At 43.8% G+C, this 14,970-nt stretch overlaps 1 protein-coding gene across 4 annotated transcripts in view; it reads right to left on the bottom strand.

Moving 5' to 3' along the window:
• Window positions 1–1,730: 1,730 nt before the first annotated feature.
• Window positions 1,731–14,970, bottom strand: part of LOC111967755 (kinesin-like protein KIF20B) — a 28,640-nt gene continuing 15,400 nt past the window's right edge. For 2 of the 4 annotated variants that reach the window (XM_023993084.3, XM_023993085.3), the window contains exons 16-27: window positions 14,220–14,281; window positions 14,001–14,120; window positions 13,724–13,874; window positions 12,464–13,621; window positions 12,228–12,352; window positions 11,921–12,088; window positions 11,378–11,524; window positions 10,351–10,533; window positions 5,237–5,302; window positions 5,022–5,157; window positions 4,774–4,907; window positions 1,731–2,352 (exon numbers count right to left, since the gene is read on the bottom strand). In XM_023993084.3, coding sequence (XP_023848852.1) covers window positions 2,269–2,352; window positions 4,774–4,907; window positions 5,022–5,157; window positions 5,237–5,302; window positions 10,351–10,533; window positions 11,378–11,524; window positions 11,921–12,088; window positions 12,228–12,352; window positions 12,464–13,621; window positions 13,724–13,874; window positions 14,001–14,120; window positions 14,220–14,281 — 2,534 coding nt within the window. In that variant the 3' untranslated portion in view covers window positions 1,731–2,268. The remainder of the gene's footprint in view (window positions 2,353–4,773; window positions 4,908–5,021; window positions 5,158–5,236; window positions 5,303–10,350; window positions 10,534–11,377; window positions 11,525–11,920; window positions 12,089–12,227; window positions 12,353–12,463; window positions 13,622–13,723; window positions 13,875–14,000; window positions 14,121–14,219; window positions 14,282–14,970) is intronic. The other 2 variants (XM_023993087.3, XM_023993088.3) reach the window with 2 other exon arrangements.

Here is a 14,970-nt window from a genome sequence, read left to right as displayed (position 1 = left end):
AATCCTATAGAACATTTGTGGGCAGAACTGAAAAAGCGTGTACGAGCAAGGAGGCCTACAAACCTGACTCAGTTACACCAGCTCTGTCAGGAGGAATGGGCCAAAATGTACACAACTTATTGTACGAAGCTTGTGGAAGGCTACCTGAAACGTTTGACCAAAGTTAAACAATTTAAAGGCAATGCTACCAAATACTAATTGAGTGGATGTAAWCTTCTGACCCACTGGGAATGTGATGAAAGAAATAAAAGCTGAAATAAATAATTCTCTCTACTACACCGATAACGAGACAGTCTATAGGGTGGAGGTCAGAGACCTGGCCGTGTGGTGCCAGAATAACAACCTATCTTTCAACGTAATCAAGACAAAGGAGATGATTGTGGACTACAGGAAAAGGAGGACCGAGCACACCCCATTCTCATCGACGGGGCTGTAGTGGAACAGGTTGAGAGCTTCAAGTTCCTTGGTGTCCACATCAACAACAAACTAGAATGGTCCAAACACACCAAGACAGTCGTGGAGAGGGCACGACAAAACCTATTCCCCCTCAGGAGACTGAAAAGATTTGGCATGGGTCCTCAGATCCTCAAAAGGTTCTACAGCTGCAACATCGAGAGCATCCTGACTGGTTGCATCACTGCCTTGTACGGCAACTGCTCGGCCTCCGACCGCAAGGCACTACAGAGGGTAGCGCATACGTCCCAGTACATCACTGGAGCTAAGCTGCCTGCCATCCAGGACCGCTACACTAGGCGGTGTCAGAGGAAGGCCCTAAAAATTGTCTGAGACCCCAGCCACAGACTGTTCCCTCTGCTACCACATGGCAAGCGGTACCGGAGCGCCAAGTCTAGGACCAAAAGGCTTCTCAACAGCTTTTACCCCCAAGCCATAAGACTCCTGAACAGGTAAGCAAACAACTACCCAGACTATTTGCATTTCACTGTACGGTCTACACCCGTTGTATTCGGCACACATGACAAAGAAACTTTGATTGTTGTTATCCAACTGTTTCTAAAGTGCTGATAGTAGTAAACTAGATAAATCAATGGCCTTGCTAACGTTTACTGCTGAGCAGTTGGGGAACACTAAAGGAAGAAAAGGTTCACATCCTTTTTGCCTAAGACAATCAGACTTAGTGTGGTGTTTCTTCTTTGTGGTCTCCTTTTACATTGACAACTGTAGGGGGCTGTTGACATGGGACAAGATACAGTAGAAGTTTAACAAGCAAAGTTCAGAGATTAGATGCATCAATTTGTAGCATAGTGAAATAGTTGAGTAGATTCCATGTTCTCTTCTCACCTGCACGTTTACCCTCAACTGGATGTTCTACTTGGTCTCTCCCCTCGGGATCCTGAGACACAGATTGCTATCCAACTGTTTTTAAAGAAGTGCTGATAGGCGTAAACAAGATAAATCAATGGTCTCTTGATACCCTGCTAAACAGATGGTCCAAATCTTATTGGTCGCTTACACATATTTAGCAGATGTTATTGCGGGTGTAGGGAAACACTTGTGTTCCTAGCACCAACAGTGCAGTAATATGTGAGAAATATACMAAAAAATTAAATACTGCAAAGTTRCTTAGGAGCCAGAAACAGAGCGGACAGGTCTATCTGCACCATCTTGCCCCCCATTTTCGATTAATGTGGCTCTAACCCAACTTCAATTMCTGTAGGCTATTATGAATTCTAATGCATTTTCTATTGTTCACAAAAAACAGCCAGGCAATGCAGAGAACAAAATGCATTTAATCAGAGACATATTTTCAATGACAACGGCAATGACGTAGACAAACACTGGCAATTGTCCCAGTAATTGCCCACTTGAGACTGAACCTGACTGGCTGTGAGAGTGGGACCTGTCAGGAGCCCACCACAGAGAGAAGGGGTGAGAGATGAGCTGTATTATTTACTCTTCAGATGACAACCACCCCTGACGGCTGCCACTAAAATAAATGACCATGACATTCTACACTTTTGGCCCCATTCGAGCAGGACAAAACAATACTCCATCCTCCAATGTGTCCCTTGCAGCCTGTGATTGGAGAGCAGTAGACGTCTCCAATGTACATTTACAAAACCGTGTGGAATTGCCATGTTAGTGTATATACTATTTTCAATTTTAAAAAAATAATGAGAAAGTTTAAAACATAATGTAAAAGAATGAGAAACAAAATATGAAAATATTCACATATGTACATAGCTAGTTTTCTAACAATAGTTTTTAAATCAAGTAAGCAATATCAACTCCTGGCCACTGTTGACTAAGTCATTTCCTTGCTGTTCTTGATCTAAGCTGCCTCCTGATAATGAGATGGTCGCTTTCTTTCTCATCTTGATCAAGACCAATGATCTGCAACATAAGAACAAAACAATATTAGCTTGCTTGCACCAGTCGTTTGATAATACCACCTAAATAGATAAAGTTTTTATACAATCTATGTCTGTTTTTAAAAAGAGAAACCATCAAAGTCCCACCACCTGATGAGATCGGGCCATCCTTCCAAATCTTGTTAATGCAAGTATGGAAAACTTCAGTATTGGATTTTTGTTTTGTTTTATTGGAAACACTCACTGGCTGTTAACGCTCATATTTGATTAGCTCTAATTAGAAATTACATTTCTCCCCAGAAGAGGAATTGCCAGTTTTTTCCTGTGCCCATTTCCCTACTGTGTCGGAAAAAGTTMGTTTTGTGTGAAACTTGCAGTAACTACAAAGTAAAAAGTAAGGCAAACACTTTGGCTTTGGTCCACCGTGTTCTGAATGCAGTTACCAGCTCTGCCATACAAAGGCAAAGAATAGTAACTACACAAACAGTGAAACTATGAAAAATGCCTTTACAGTTCATTTGCTKTCCAGACAAATACAATTGAAGAAGTCRGAAGTTTACATACACTTAGGTTGGAGGCATTAAAACTCGTTTTTCAACCACTCCACAAATTTCTTGTTAAACTATAGTTTTGGCAAGTCGGTTAAGGACATCTACTTTTGTGCATGACACAAGTAATTTTTCCAACAATTGTTTACAGACAATACTTCACAGTATCACAATTCCAGTGGTTCAGAAGTTTACATACACTAACTTGACTGTGCTTTTAAACAGCTTGGAAAATTCCAGAAAATTATTTCACATTTTAGWAGCTTCTGACAGGCTAATTGACATCATTTGAGTCAATTGGAGGTGTACCTGTGGATGTATTTCAAGGCCTACCTTCAAACTCAGTACCTCTTTGCTTGACAACACGGGAAAAAATTCAAAAGAAAATCAGCCAAGACCTCAGAAAAAAAAACAGTAGACCTCCAGAAGTCTGGTTCATCCTTGGGAGCAATTTCCAAATGCCTGAAGGTACCACGTTCATCTGTACAAACAATAGTACACAAGTATAAACACCATGGGACCACGCAGCCGTCATACCGCTCAGGAAGGAGACGCGTTCTGTCTCCTAGAGATGAACATACTGTGGTACGAAAAGTGTAAATCAATCCCAGAACAACAGCAAAGGACCTTGTGAAGATGCTGGAGAAAACAGGTACAAAAGTATCTATATCCACAGTAAAACGAGTCCTATATCGACATAACCTGAAAGGCTGCTCAGCAAGGAAGAAGCCACTGCTCCAAAACCGCCATGAAAAAGCCAGACTACGGATTGCAACTGCACATGGGGACAAAGATCATACTTTTTGGAGAAATGTCCTCTGGCCTGATGAAACAAAAATAGAACTGTTTGGCCATAATGACCATCGTTATCTTTGCAGGAAAAACAGGGAGACTTGCAAGCCAAAGAACACCATCCCAACCGTGAAGCACAGGGGTGGCGGCAGCATGTTGTCGGGGTGCTTTGGGACTGGTGCACTTCACAAAATAGATGGCATCATGAGGCTGGAAAATGATGTAGATATATTGAAGCAACATCTCGATATCAGTCAGGAAGTTAAAGCTTGGTCGCAAGTGGGTCTTCCAAATGGACAATGCCCCCAAGCATAATTCCAAAGTTGTGGCAAAATGGCTTAAGGACAACAAAGTCAAGGTATTGGAGTGGCCATCACAAAGCCCTGACCTCAATCCTATAGAAAATATGTGGGCAGAACTGAAAAAGCGTGTGTGAGCAAGGAGGCATACAMACCTGACTCAGTTACACCAGCTCTGTCAGGAGAAATGGGCCAAAATTCACCCAACTTATTGTGGGAAGCTTGTGGAAGGCTACCCGAAACGGTTGACCCAAGTTAAACAATTTAAAAGGCAAGGCTACCAAATACTAATTGAGTGTATGCAAACTTCTGACCCACTGGGATTGTGATGAAAGAAATAAAAGCTGAAATAAATTACTCTATTATTCTGATATTTCACATTCTTAAAATAAAAGTGGTGATCCTAACTGATCTAAAACAGGGAATTTTTACAGGGATTAAATGTCGGGAATTGTGAAAGACTGAGTTTAAATGTATTTGGGTAAGGTGTATGTAAACTTCTGACTTCAACTGTATGTTGTAGGTAGACAAGTGATAAAGCGCTGACGCATTATGATATGCATAAAATATTACTTCATAATAAGATACATCACTTATCGACCTACAACATAATAGCTGGCTAACAAAAAAAACATTGAAACTGAGAAATGGCTTTACTGTTGGCACAGTTACTGCTTTTGCCATTGTAGGGCAGCAAACTCTACCCCTTTTTATTGGCTTCCTGAGCAGAATTTTCCCAGGCTTTCAAACAGAACACAAGAAGCCTGGGCTTCTGATGCCAAGTTCCACCCAGTTGCCACTCACCGGATGAGATGGGATGTCCAGAGGAGAGGAGATCTCTGTCTTGTACAGTTTCCTCTTGGTCCTCTTCGGTTTCACTGATGTGGCTTTCTCTCGCTTGGTAGATCTTCCATTTACAATCCCCGTAATTGTCTTAGCTATGGATAGAGACAGACATGTAGTGTATATATATATATATATATATTAGACAATGTCTGATGTGTGTGCAGAACATTGACATCAGTAAAGGACAACAGCCAAGTCTTGCTAACCTTCAACCCCGAGCAGAGTTGGGGAACTCTGGATGAAGTCTCCAATCTTCTGGAGGGTTCCATCCTTTTTGGCTTTCAGACTTGCTGGTGTCTGTTGCTTGTTCTGGTCTGTTTTTACACCGAGCACTGTCGGCGACTGTTGACATAAAATATATACAGGATAAGCTTTACTAGTCACAGTCAAATAGGATTAAAAGTATAGATTCTCTTCTCACCTGCATGTTCACTCTGTTGTTCACCCTCAACTTGATATTCTTTATGTTCTCACTTTCCACAGGGTCCTAAGGGACAGAGAGAACATTTTAGGATTAGTGACACACAGTGTTGTATCAAATCAAATTTTACTTGTCACATACACATATTTAGCAGATGTTATTGTGGGTGTAGCGAAATGCTTGTGTTCCCAGCGCCAACAATGCAATAGTATCTAAAAACGATTCACAATAATACACAAATCTAAAATTAAAAAGAATGGAATCAAGAAATATTAGATTGAGCAATGTCAGAGTGGCATACTAAAATACAGTAGAATAGAACACAGTATATACATTTGAGAAGAGAAAAGCAGAAWGTAAACATTAAAAAGTGACTAGTGTTTAATTATTAAAGTGACCAGAGATTCCAAGTCTATGTATATAGGGCAGCAGCCTATAAGGTGCAGGTTTGACTAACCGAGTGGTAGCCGGCTACTGATGGCTATTTAACAGTTTGATGGCCTTGAGATACCTGTTTTTTTGTCTCTCGGTCCCAGCTTTGATGCACCTGTACTGACCTCSCCTTCTAGATGATAGCGGGGTGAACAGGCTGTGGCTCGGGAGGTTGAGGTCCTTGATGATCTTTTTGGCCTTCCTGTGACAACGAGTGATGTAGGTGTCCTGGAGGGCAGGTAGTTCGCACCCGGTGATGCGTTGGGCAGACCACACCACCACCTGGAGCCCTGCTTGTTGCGGACGAAGTTTCTGTACCAGTCGGTGATACAGGCCGACAGGATGCTCTCAATTATGCACCTGTAAACGTTTGAGGGTTTTAGGGGACAAAGTAAAATTTCTTCAGCCTGCTGAGGTTGAAGAGGTGCAGTTGCGCCTTCTTCACCATTTCAGATCGTCAGTGATGTGTACGCCGAGGAACTTGAAGCTTTCCACCTTCTCCACCGCAGTTCCGTCTGTGTGGATAGGGGCGTGTTCCCTCTGCGGTTTCCTGAAGTCCACGAGCAGCTCCATTGTTTTGTTGACATTGAGTGGGAGGTTATTTTCCTGGCACCACTCTCCCAGGGCCCTCACCTCCTCCCTGTAGGCTGTGTCGTCATTGTTGGTAATCAGGCCTACTACTGTTGTGTCGTCTGCAAACTTGATGATTGAGTTAGAGGCGTGCGTGGCCAGTCATGGGTGAACAGGGAGTACAGGAGGGGGCTGAGCACACACCCCTTTGGGGCCCCTGTGTTGAGGATCAGCGAAGTGGAGGTGTTGTTTCCTACCATCACCACCTAGGGGCGGCTCGTCAGGAAGTCCAGGACCCAGTTGCACAGGGCGGGGTTCAGACCCAGGGCCCCAAGCTTAATTATGAGCTTGGAGGGTACTATGGTGTTGAATGCTGAGCTATAATTAATGAACAGCATTCTTACATAGGTATTCCTCTTGTCCAGATGGGATAGGGCAGTGTGCAATGCGATGGCGATTGCATAGTGTGGATCTACTGGGGCGGTAAGCAAATTGAAGTGGCTAGGGTGTCAGGTAAGAGGCGTGATATGATCCTTAACTAGCCTCTCAAAGCACTTGATGATGACAGAAGTGAGTGCTATGGAGCGATAGTCATTTAGTTCAGTTACCTTTGCTTACTTGGGTACAGGAACAATGATGGACATCTTGATGCAGGTGGGAACCTCTGCGCATGCTCCGAGGACGYGGCTAAGGATGCCGTATGGGCCGGCAACCTTGTAAGGGTTAACACTCTTAAATGTCTTACGTCGGTCACGGTGGAGGAGCCCACAGTCCTTGGTAACTGTGCCGCCAGCGCGGCCCACGTTATCCTCAAAGTGGGCGAAGAAGGTGTTTAGCTTGTCCGGGAGCAAGACGTCAGTGTCCGCGACATGGCTGGTTTTCCCTTTGTTTTTGGTGGTTGTCTATAGACCCTGCCACATACGTCTCGTGTCTGAGCCGTTGAATTGAGACTCCACTTTGTTCTGATGTTTTGCCTGTTTGATTGCCACGGAGGGAATAATTACACTGTTTGAATTTGGCCATATTCCCAGTCACCTTGCCTTGGTTAAATGCGGTGCTTCGCACTTTCAGTTTTGCAAACGCTGCCACCTATCCACGACTTCTGGTTTGGGTAGGTTTTTATAGTCAGTGGGTACATCTCCTATACACTACCTGATGAACTCAGTCACCGTATCTGTGGATGTTATTCTCAGAGGCTACCCGGAACATATCCCAGTCCATGTGATCAAAACAATCTTGAAACATTGATTCCGATTGGTCAGACCAGCGTTGAATAAACCTTAGGCAGAAACTCAAACAGGAAGTACCCGTGCTATAGGAAGGGAGGAGCAAAATGGAGGCGTGATCAGATTTACCGAAGGGAGGGCGGGGGAGTGCCTTGTAGGTATTTTGAAAAGTTGAGTAGCAGTGGTCCAATGCTTTACCAGAGTAAGTACTACAGTCAATGTGATGGTAGAACTTCGGAAGCGTTTCTCAATTTGCTTTGTTAAAATCCCCATCTACAAAAAATGCGGCCTTAAGCTATGTGGTTTCCAGTTTGCATAAAGTCCAGTGTAGTTATTTGAGGACCGACGTGGTATCGACTTGAGGGGGAATATACACGACTGTGACTATAACCGAAGAGACTTCTCTTGGGAGGTAATATGGTCGGCATTTGATTGTGAGGTATTCTAGGTTGGGTGAACCAAAGGACCTGCGTTTCTGTATGTTATCACAAACACACCAGGAGTAGTTAATCATGAAACATACGCCACAGCCTTTCTTCTTCCCGGAAAGTTCTATATTCCTGTCGGCTCGATGTACTGAGAACCTAGATGGCTGAATGGATGGGGACAGTATATCCCGAAAGAGCCAAGATTCTGTGAAACAGAGTAAGTCTCTTTGGAAGGAGATCCTCGCCCTGAGCTAGTCTACTTTATTATCCAGAGACTGAACATTAGCGAGTAATATATACTCAGAAGCGGTGGATGGTGTGTACGCCTCCTGAGTTGGACCAGAAGTCCACTCCGAATACCTCTTCTCCGCCGGTGGTGTTTTGGAGCAGCCTCTGGAATAAGTGCAATTGCCCTTGGGGSTACGAACAAAGCATCCAATTTGGGAAAGTTGTATTTCTTAATGCTGGTGGGTTACCGCTGCTCTGATATCCAAAAAGTTATTTCCGGCTGTATGTAATAACACAAAAAAAGTTTCTGGGCTAATAATGTAAGAAATAACACACAAAAACAAAATACTGCAAAGTTGCTTAGGAGCTAGAAGCAGGGCTGCCACTACAATAAGGGGTCAATTCTTCAGCACTAAGTCAAAATGGTGCCATCCTTCTGCTATATGTATAGCATAATTGGGATCTAATTTCAAAAGGGATCTGGTTAAATCTGTTATAAATTTTTCCAACGTATCTAATAAAAGGAGGAAAAGCAACCAGGAACTTAATACTGTCCAATCTGGCCTGAGACTGAAATGTGAAGGGACTGAAGGGATTGTGCTTGTAGTTCCCACAACTGTTTATGAGCCTCATCTGTTGACGTTGCTCTTGTTCCTTTGGCATAGGTCTGTTAGTGAAAGCCATAKGKGGGGGGGGGGGGGGGTKGATTTAGSAGGATAATACAATAAGAATGTTTGGAAAGGTCCTCTGGACTGAATGTTAACGCAAAGCCACTATCTATACAATTCAGCTTCTGTAGGGTTGTTATTATTGTTCACTGACCTTAATCCTACTGAACAAATAGAAGGGTTGCTTTGAGGTAGTTTGTCAGTGCAAGTGAGAGAGGACAGACACGGTTGTGTTTATAGTTGTCTATCTGCGGCTTGGTCTCTGGAAGGGCTGGATAATACCCAGTCTGTTTGTTAAGATGTTCTCATCCCCTCCACCTCTTACTCAAATCTCTCACACATGCATGCACAAGCACAAACAAAATCAAATGCAAGGCAACCCAGTGTGACAGAACTGGCTCTCCATGTCTACATTTTGGAGGAAGTGTAATGAGATTACCGTGAAATATAACTACATATCCATTCAAAGTCCACACCTGTTGTATTCGCCGCATGTGACAAATAAATTTGATATGCCATGTTAGCCTAGTGGTTAGAGCGTTGGACCAGTAACCAAAGAGTCGCTGGTTCAAATACCCAAGGTGAATAATCTGTTGATGTGCCCGTGAGCAAGACACTTAACCCGAATTTGCTCCAGGGATGCCATATTACTGTGGCTGACCCAGTAAAACACCACATTTCACTGCACCTATTAGTGTTGCACGGTATACCAAAACGTCTGTACTTTTTCTTAATAGAACCTGAAAAACGGTTCGGTATTAGAATTTGTTCCTACCGGCAGTTCTGTCAAAAGTGTTTCACGTTGTCTACTGATTGAGAGAGGACCAAGTCTCTCTATCAGCACAGCCGATGTCCCCTTATAATGCAAGAGCACCGTGCCTGCTCCACTTACTCATTGCCAGCTCTACTTACTCATTGCCAGCTCTAGCCGGTCCCGAGGAACCACTGCACTCACTGTGAGTCTTGGCTGCATCACCGCTCATGCAGCAGAGGAGTTAACATACTTGAATAAGGCAACACGGCATGTAGAAATGTTGAAAACGTTAATTACTGTTCGCCAAACAATGTCCATTACAGGCTAGAACACTTCACATTGCAAGAAAATACCGGTAGCTTCCAGCGTTGTAGGCTAACTTTCCTTGCTAGCTTACAGCTGTAGGTAACATTTCACTACCCTAGTACCTTGTCTGTGATATGCAAACCATAATGCTAAATATTGCTCATTTCAAAGGTGATTGTCACCAAAAACGTTATTAATTCACATCATCTCCCCCGCCTGCATTACGTCTCTCCCAGTCAAGACTACCTTTGCTCGAGCCCCAAACTAAGTGTTTGTGTGAGAGAATGAAGGAATGGGTCACACTTTAAAAAATAAGATTTTCTTCTATGCAAATGTTGATCAGTACAATAGAATAAGGCCCAAATGGAAGGTTGCCGCATGAAATCAACCAAAACAAGCTCAATAACTCATTTAATTTTTTTTATGGTTTTCAGTCAAATGTCTTCTGGACCTTCTTTTCTAGACATATCCGTTATCCTATCACACACACTTTGAAATGTACCTTCTCCATCTCGTTGCTATTCCTCTTCCTGGCTGAGCGGGTGATTTTGATGTTCACAGACTTGTTCTCTCCCTGCCTCCGGACGTTCAGCTTGTTGGGGTGCAGAGGGGTGAACTGGCTCTCCAGCTTGGGGAAGCAAAGCTCTCGCCTGCCGTCTGTGGACACCTGCGGGGAGTCCAGTACCTGCCCAGACAGACCAACATCACACACCACTATKTATTATCCGATTCATCAAATATGAATGTTTCTTTACACCCTTACTGGGATAAGTCCATCCCTGATTTTGTGGCTGAAATTGCAAAAAATGACAAGAAAATAGTCAAACATGAGAAGCAGCTATACTGAACAAAAATATAAAACGCAACATGTAAAGTGTTGGTCCCATGTTTCATGAGCAGAAATAAAATACCTCTGAAATTTTCCAGACACTTATTTCTTTCAAATGTTATGCAAAAATTTGCTAACATCCCTGTTAGTAATCATTTCTCCTTTGCCAAGATAATTCAAGTTGAGGGAGCGTGCAATTAGCATGCTGACTGCAGGAATGTCCACCAGACCTGTTGCCAGAGAATTTAATGTTCATTTCTCTACCATAAGCCGCTTCACCTCCAATGTCGTTTTAGAGAATAAGTAAGTCCAACCGGCCTCAACCGCAGACCACGTGTAACCACGCCAGCCCAAGACATCCACATCCAGCTTCTTCACCTGCAGGATCGTCTGAGACCAGCCACCCGGACAGCTGATGAAACGGAGGAGTATTTCGGTCTGTAATAAAGCCCTTTTGTGGGGAAAAACTAATTCTGATTGGCTGGGCCTGGCTCCCTAGTGGGTGGCCCTCCCAGGCCCACCCATGGCTRCGCACCTGCCCAGTCATGTGAAATCTATAGATTAGGGCCTAATGAATTTATTTCAATTGAATGATTTCCTTATATGAACTGTAACTCAGTAAAAAAAAAAAAAAAAAAAATTGTTGCATGTTGCTTTTATATTTTTGTTCAGTATAAATGATTCTCTGATGTATACTGACATCTTGTGTTTGGAAATTGGAGTGGTCTTGGAGCTCCCTGAGCTTGTGCTCTTTCTCTGCGTTTCTCTCCTGCATCTCTAATTTGAGGACCTCAACTACAGAGACACGCTCCTCTTCTTTCTTTGAAGGTTGTTTAGACAATTTCACCTGGAAAACAGACATTAGCTTAAAAAGGCAGACAATACTTATGGTGAGAAATACTGTCAATTGCACCTGCTTTCCCTGCAACAACATACATATAATTTAGAGGGAAAGAAGTGACAAGACACAGGCTGGTAACTTCAATGATATATGGATCAACGTTAATGCTATTAGATTTATGTGATCCTCAGAGATTAGAAAGGTAAAAAGTTAGCAATGTCCCACTAAATTATGCAGAAATTAGGGATTAGGTCACAGAAACCCCTATTCTGAACGTCATTCATCAACTTCCCGCTTCCTACACACTCTGAAACTCCATTGAGTACTTCCTCTCACCCAGAGATGCCATAAAGCCCAGCAGTTCTAATGTGTTTATTAAATCAGTCAGGATGATCCCATTACCTCTTCAGTCTGCAGCGTGCTACGGCAGAGCTCCTTTTGACACTCCCTCATCAACTCTGGAGCAGGGCACTGACTCTCCTCCTGCTCTGGCGCTTCGGCTCCCTCCATCAGAATTGCCCTCTCTTCAAGGCACTTCTGGCTCTCCACCTCATGCTGCTCATTAACCAGCTAGGAGGACATCAAAAGGAATGATTACTTCCCTCACCACATGTGTGCATACAGGGTCCTGCTTCAAACAGAAACGTAAATTGCCAGAGTTTCAGAGAGACTTTGAGAATGAGTGTGAGCATCAAACGACAGCTCTTACCTTCAAGCGCTCTTCAGTCCGCAGACGTTCCTGCTTCACGTTCTCGCCAGGACAGTTGATCACATGAGAAAACTTGGCACTGTTCACATTTTTTGGAAGGCAGCTGTTCTTCAAACTCATCAGCTCTGAAATGCAAAATTTAGACATGGGTGCAAATTCCCCCCAAACATTCTGAATGAAGACATGCTTAAATCAGTGGGTATTTTTTAATTTTTTTTAATCGTGTGACCACTCACCTCGACTTAAAGCCTCAATCTCTTTCATCTTAGCCTCCAGAATCTGCTCTTGTTCTGTTTGTGTCCTCTCCTGCTCTGTCAGTGCAAGACGCATGTCTTCAATCACCTTCTCCTTGGACTTATTTATATGACTTTCCTCCACCTGGGCCAGTTTCCGCTGAGCCTCCCCTAGTCTCGCTTGCAGAGCTCCGCACTGGGCCTCCCTCTCAGCCAGCTGCTTCTCCAACTCCACAACCCTCTCAGAGCTGCCTCCAGAGGCCTGCACCTGAACCTCCAGGTCCACGATTCGCTCCTTCAGGTGGCCTGCCATTTGTTCGAGGTCAGAGTAACTCTTCGTAATTTCATTGTAAGCCCCCTTCTCAAATTCGTAGTCCTGCAGGTTGAATTGTGCCTCTGACCGCAGTGTCTCTAGCTCATGTCTCAGCTGGCTGCAGAGTTCTTCCTGTCCAGAGAGCTGTTCTCTGACCTGGTTGAGCTCCTGCTCCAGGTCAGCTATCCACTGGTTCTTCTGGAGCAACTGTTCCACCACACTCTCACACTCCCTTTTCATGGCATCTATGGTGTCATGGAACTTGGAGTTGTTCCTCTGCACAGAAGAGACCTTCAGTTCCTCCGCTTCCTTCCGGAGTCGTTCAGTTTCCAAAGTCRAGGATTCAATGGTTTTGGATTTTTCGTTGGATTTGTCTTCGAGCTCCTTCAAGAGTGCTCTGGCTGCTTCTAGCTCCTCTAAAAGATTGGCGGACCTCTCAGTCTGTGCAATAAGTTCTGTTTGGAGAGTTTTCACTGAAGACTCCGCTTTCTGTGATGTCTGCTGGAGCTGGAAGATGCCGTTGACCAGTGCTTTGTTGTCTTTAGAGAGCCTGGCTGTCTCTTTCCTCTCTTTCTCCAGCGAAGCCATCACAGCTTCACAGTCATCCGTCTGCTCCTCCAAATCATCGGTGATCTTCTGTAAGGTCTGTTCGAACGAAACCTTCTCGTGGTTGAGCTCATCGGAGTCTACGTTCTTTCTTTTTATCTCTCCTTTGACCGTCTCCAACTTCTGAACCATCGCCTCATGTTCTTCTTTTAACTGTGAAATGGTCATGTCTTTTTGATGACATTCCGCCTGGAGTTTCTCCAACTCGCCTGTTAGAATAACACGCTCATCCTCAAGACTCCCTGGAGAGAGAGGGGCTGGTCAGACACATACAGAACTCTAAAAGTAAATAAGGACCATTAGCCCCGATACAAGATGTTACTCCTTTCATCTTTTATGACTACCTTTCTTCAGGGCAGGCTGATCATCAAGGTTTTCCAGGACATCAGCATGGCGGTTCCTGCCCTCCTCAGCACTGGGACCGTCCCGGCTCATACACTTACAATTCTGTTTCAAGCTCAGAATCTCCTCCTTGATGGAGTCAACCAAGGCCGTCTGTTGTACAAAAACAGTGAAAGGGATTGCATATAGAGGTTCTGTGATTGACATATTACAAAGCACCCCCATATGCACCATTAATGCAAGTATGAAATCATTAGTTCAAGTAAGTAATTTACTTACATCCCTAGTTGCAGCCTCACTATTMTGGTCTATTGCTTCCTGCAGCTTGGTTATCACCTCATCTTTCTCATGGCAGATTTCCATTAAGGCCTCAAACGTCCGTGTCTGAGATTCCAAATTCTGCATAAAACCAAAATATGGAGAAGCATTAACTCCAACCCAACCTTTCATTCAGTATTCACATGGAACAAAACACATCTCCATATCAGCCAGGCTTACCTCCTTCGCATCCTCTAGCTGCCCGCACAATTGTTTCAATTCCATGCTCATTTCGTCCATTCCTGTAAACAGAGAGAAAACACACTTAAAGGGATACTTGGGAATTTTGGMAATAAGGCCCTTTATCTACAGTGCATCCACATTTTGTGACATTACAACCTTATTCTAAAATGTATTAACATGTTTTTCCCCCCTTATCTAAATCATATTTACATAAATATTCAGACCATTTACTCAGTACTTTGTTGAAGCACCTTTGGCAGCGATTACAGCCTCGAGTCTTCTTTGGTATGACGCTACAAGCGTGGCACATCTGTATTTGGGGAGTCTCTCTCCTTCCTCTCTGCAGATTCTCTCAACTGTCCAGTTGGATGGGGAGCGTCGCTGCACAGCTCTTTTCAGGTCTCTCTAGAGCTGTTTGATCGGGTTAGTCCAGAATCTGGCTGGGCCACTCAAGGACATTCAGAGACTTGTCCCAAAGCCACTCCCACGTTGTCTTGGCTGTGCGCTTAGGGTCGTTGTCCTGTTGGAAGGTGAACGTTCACGCCAGTCTGAGGTCCTGAGCGCTCTGGAGCAGGTTTTCATCAAGGATCTCTGTATTTTGTAGAATCCAAGATGGCGTAGCAGTCGGACGTGTCTTTGTCTTGTCTTGTCCCGTGTAAATAGTCTTCGTATTTCTCGTATACATTTCGTATATATTTTAATTTCACTTTCCATCTAGGAACTGAATATACATTCCTACATTCCGCCT

Source organism: Salvelinus sp. IW2-2015, linkage group LG8 (genome assembly GCF_002910315.2).
Source record: "Salvelinus sp. IW2-2015 linkage group LG8, ASM291031v2, whole genome shotgun sequence".
Lineage (NCBI taxonomy): Eukaryota > Metazoa > Chordata > Actinopteri > Salmoniformes > Salmonidae > Salvelinus > Salvelinus sp. IW2-2015.
The sequence above is the reverse complement of the archived record's forward strand: the minus strand, read 5'-3'. Positions and strand labels throughout refer to the sequence as shown.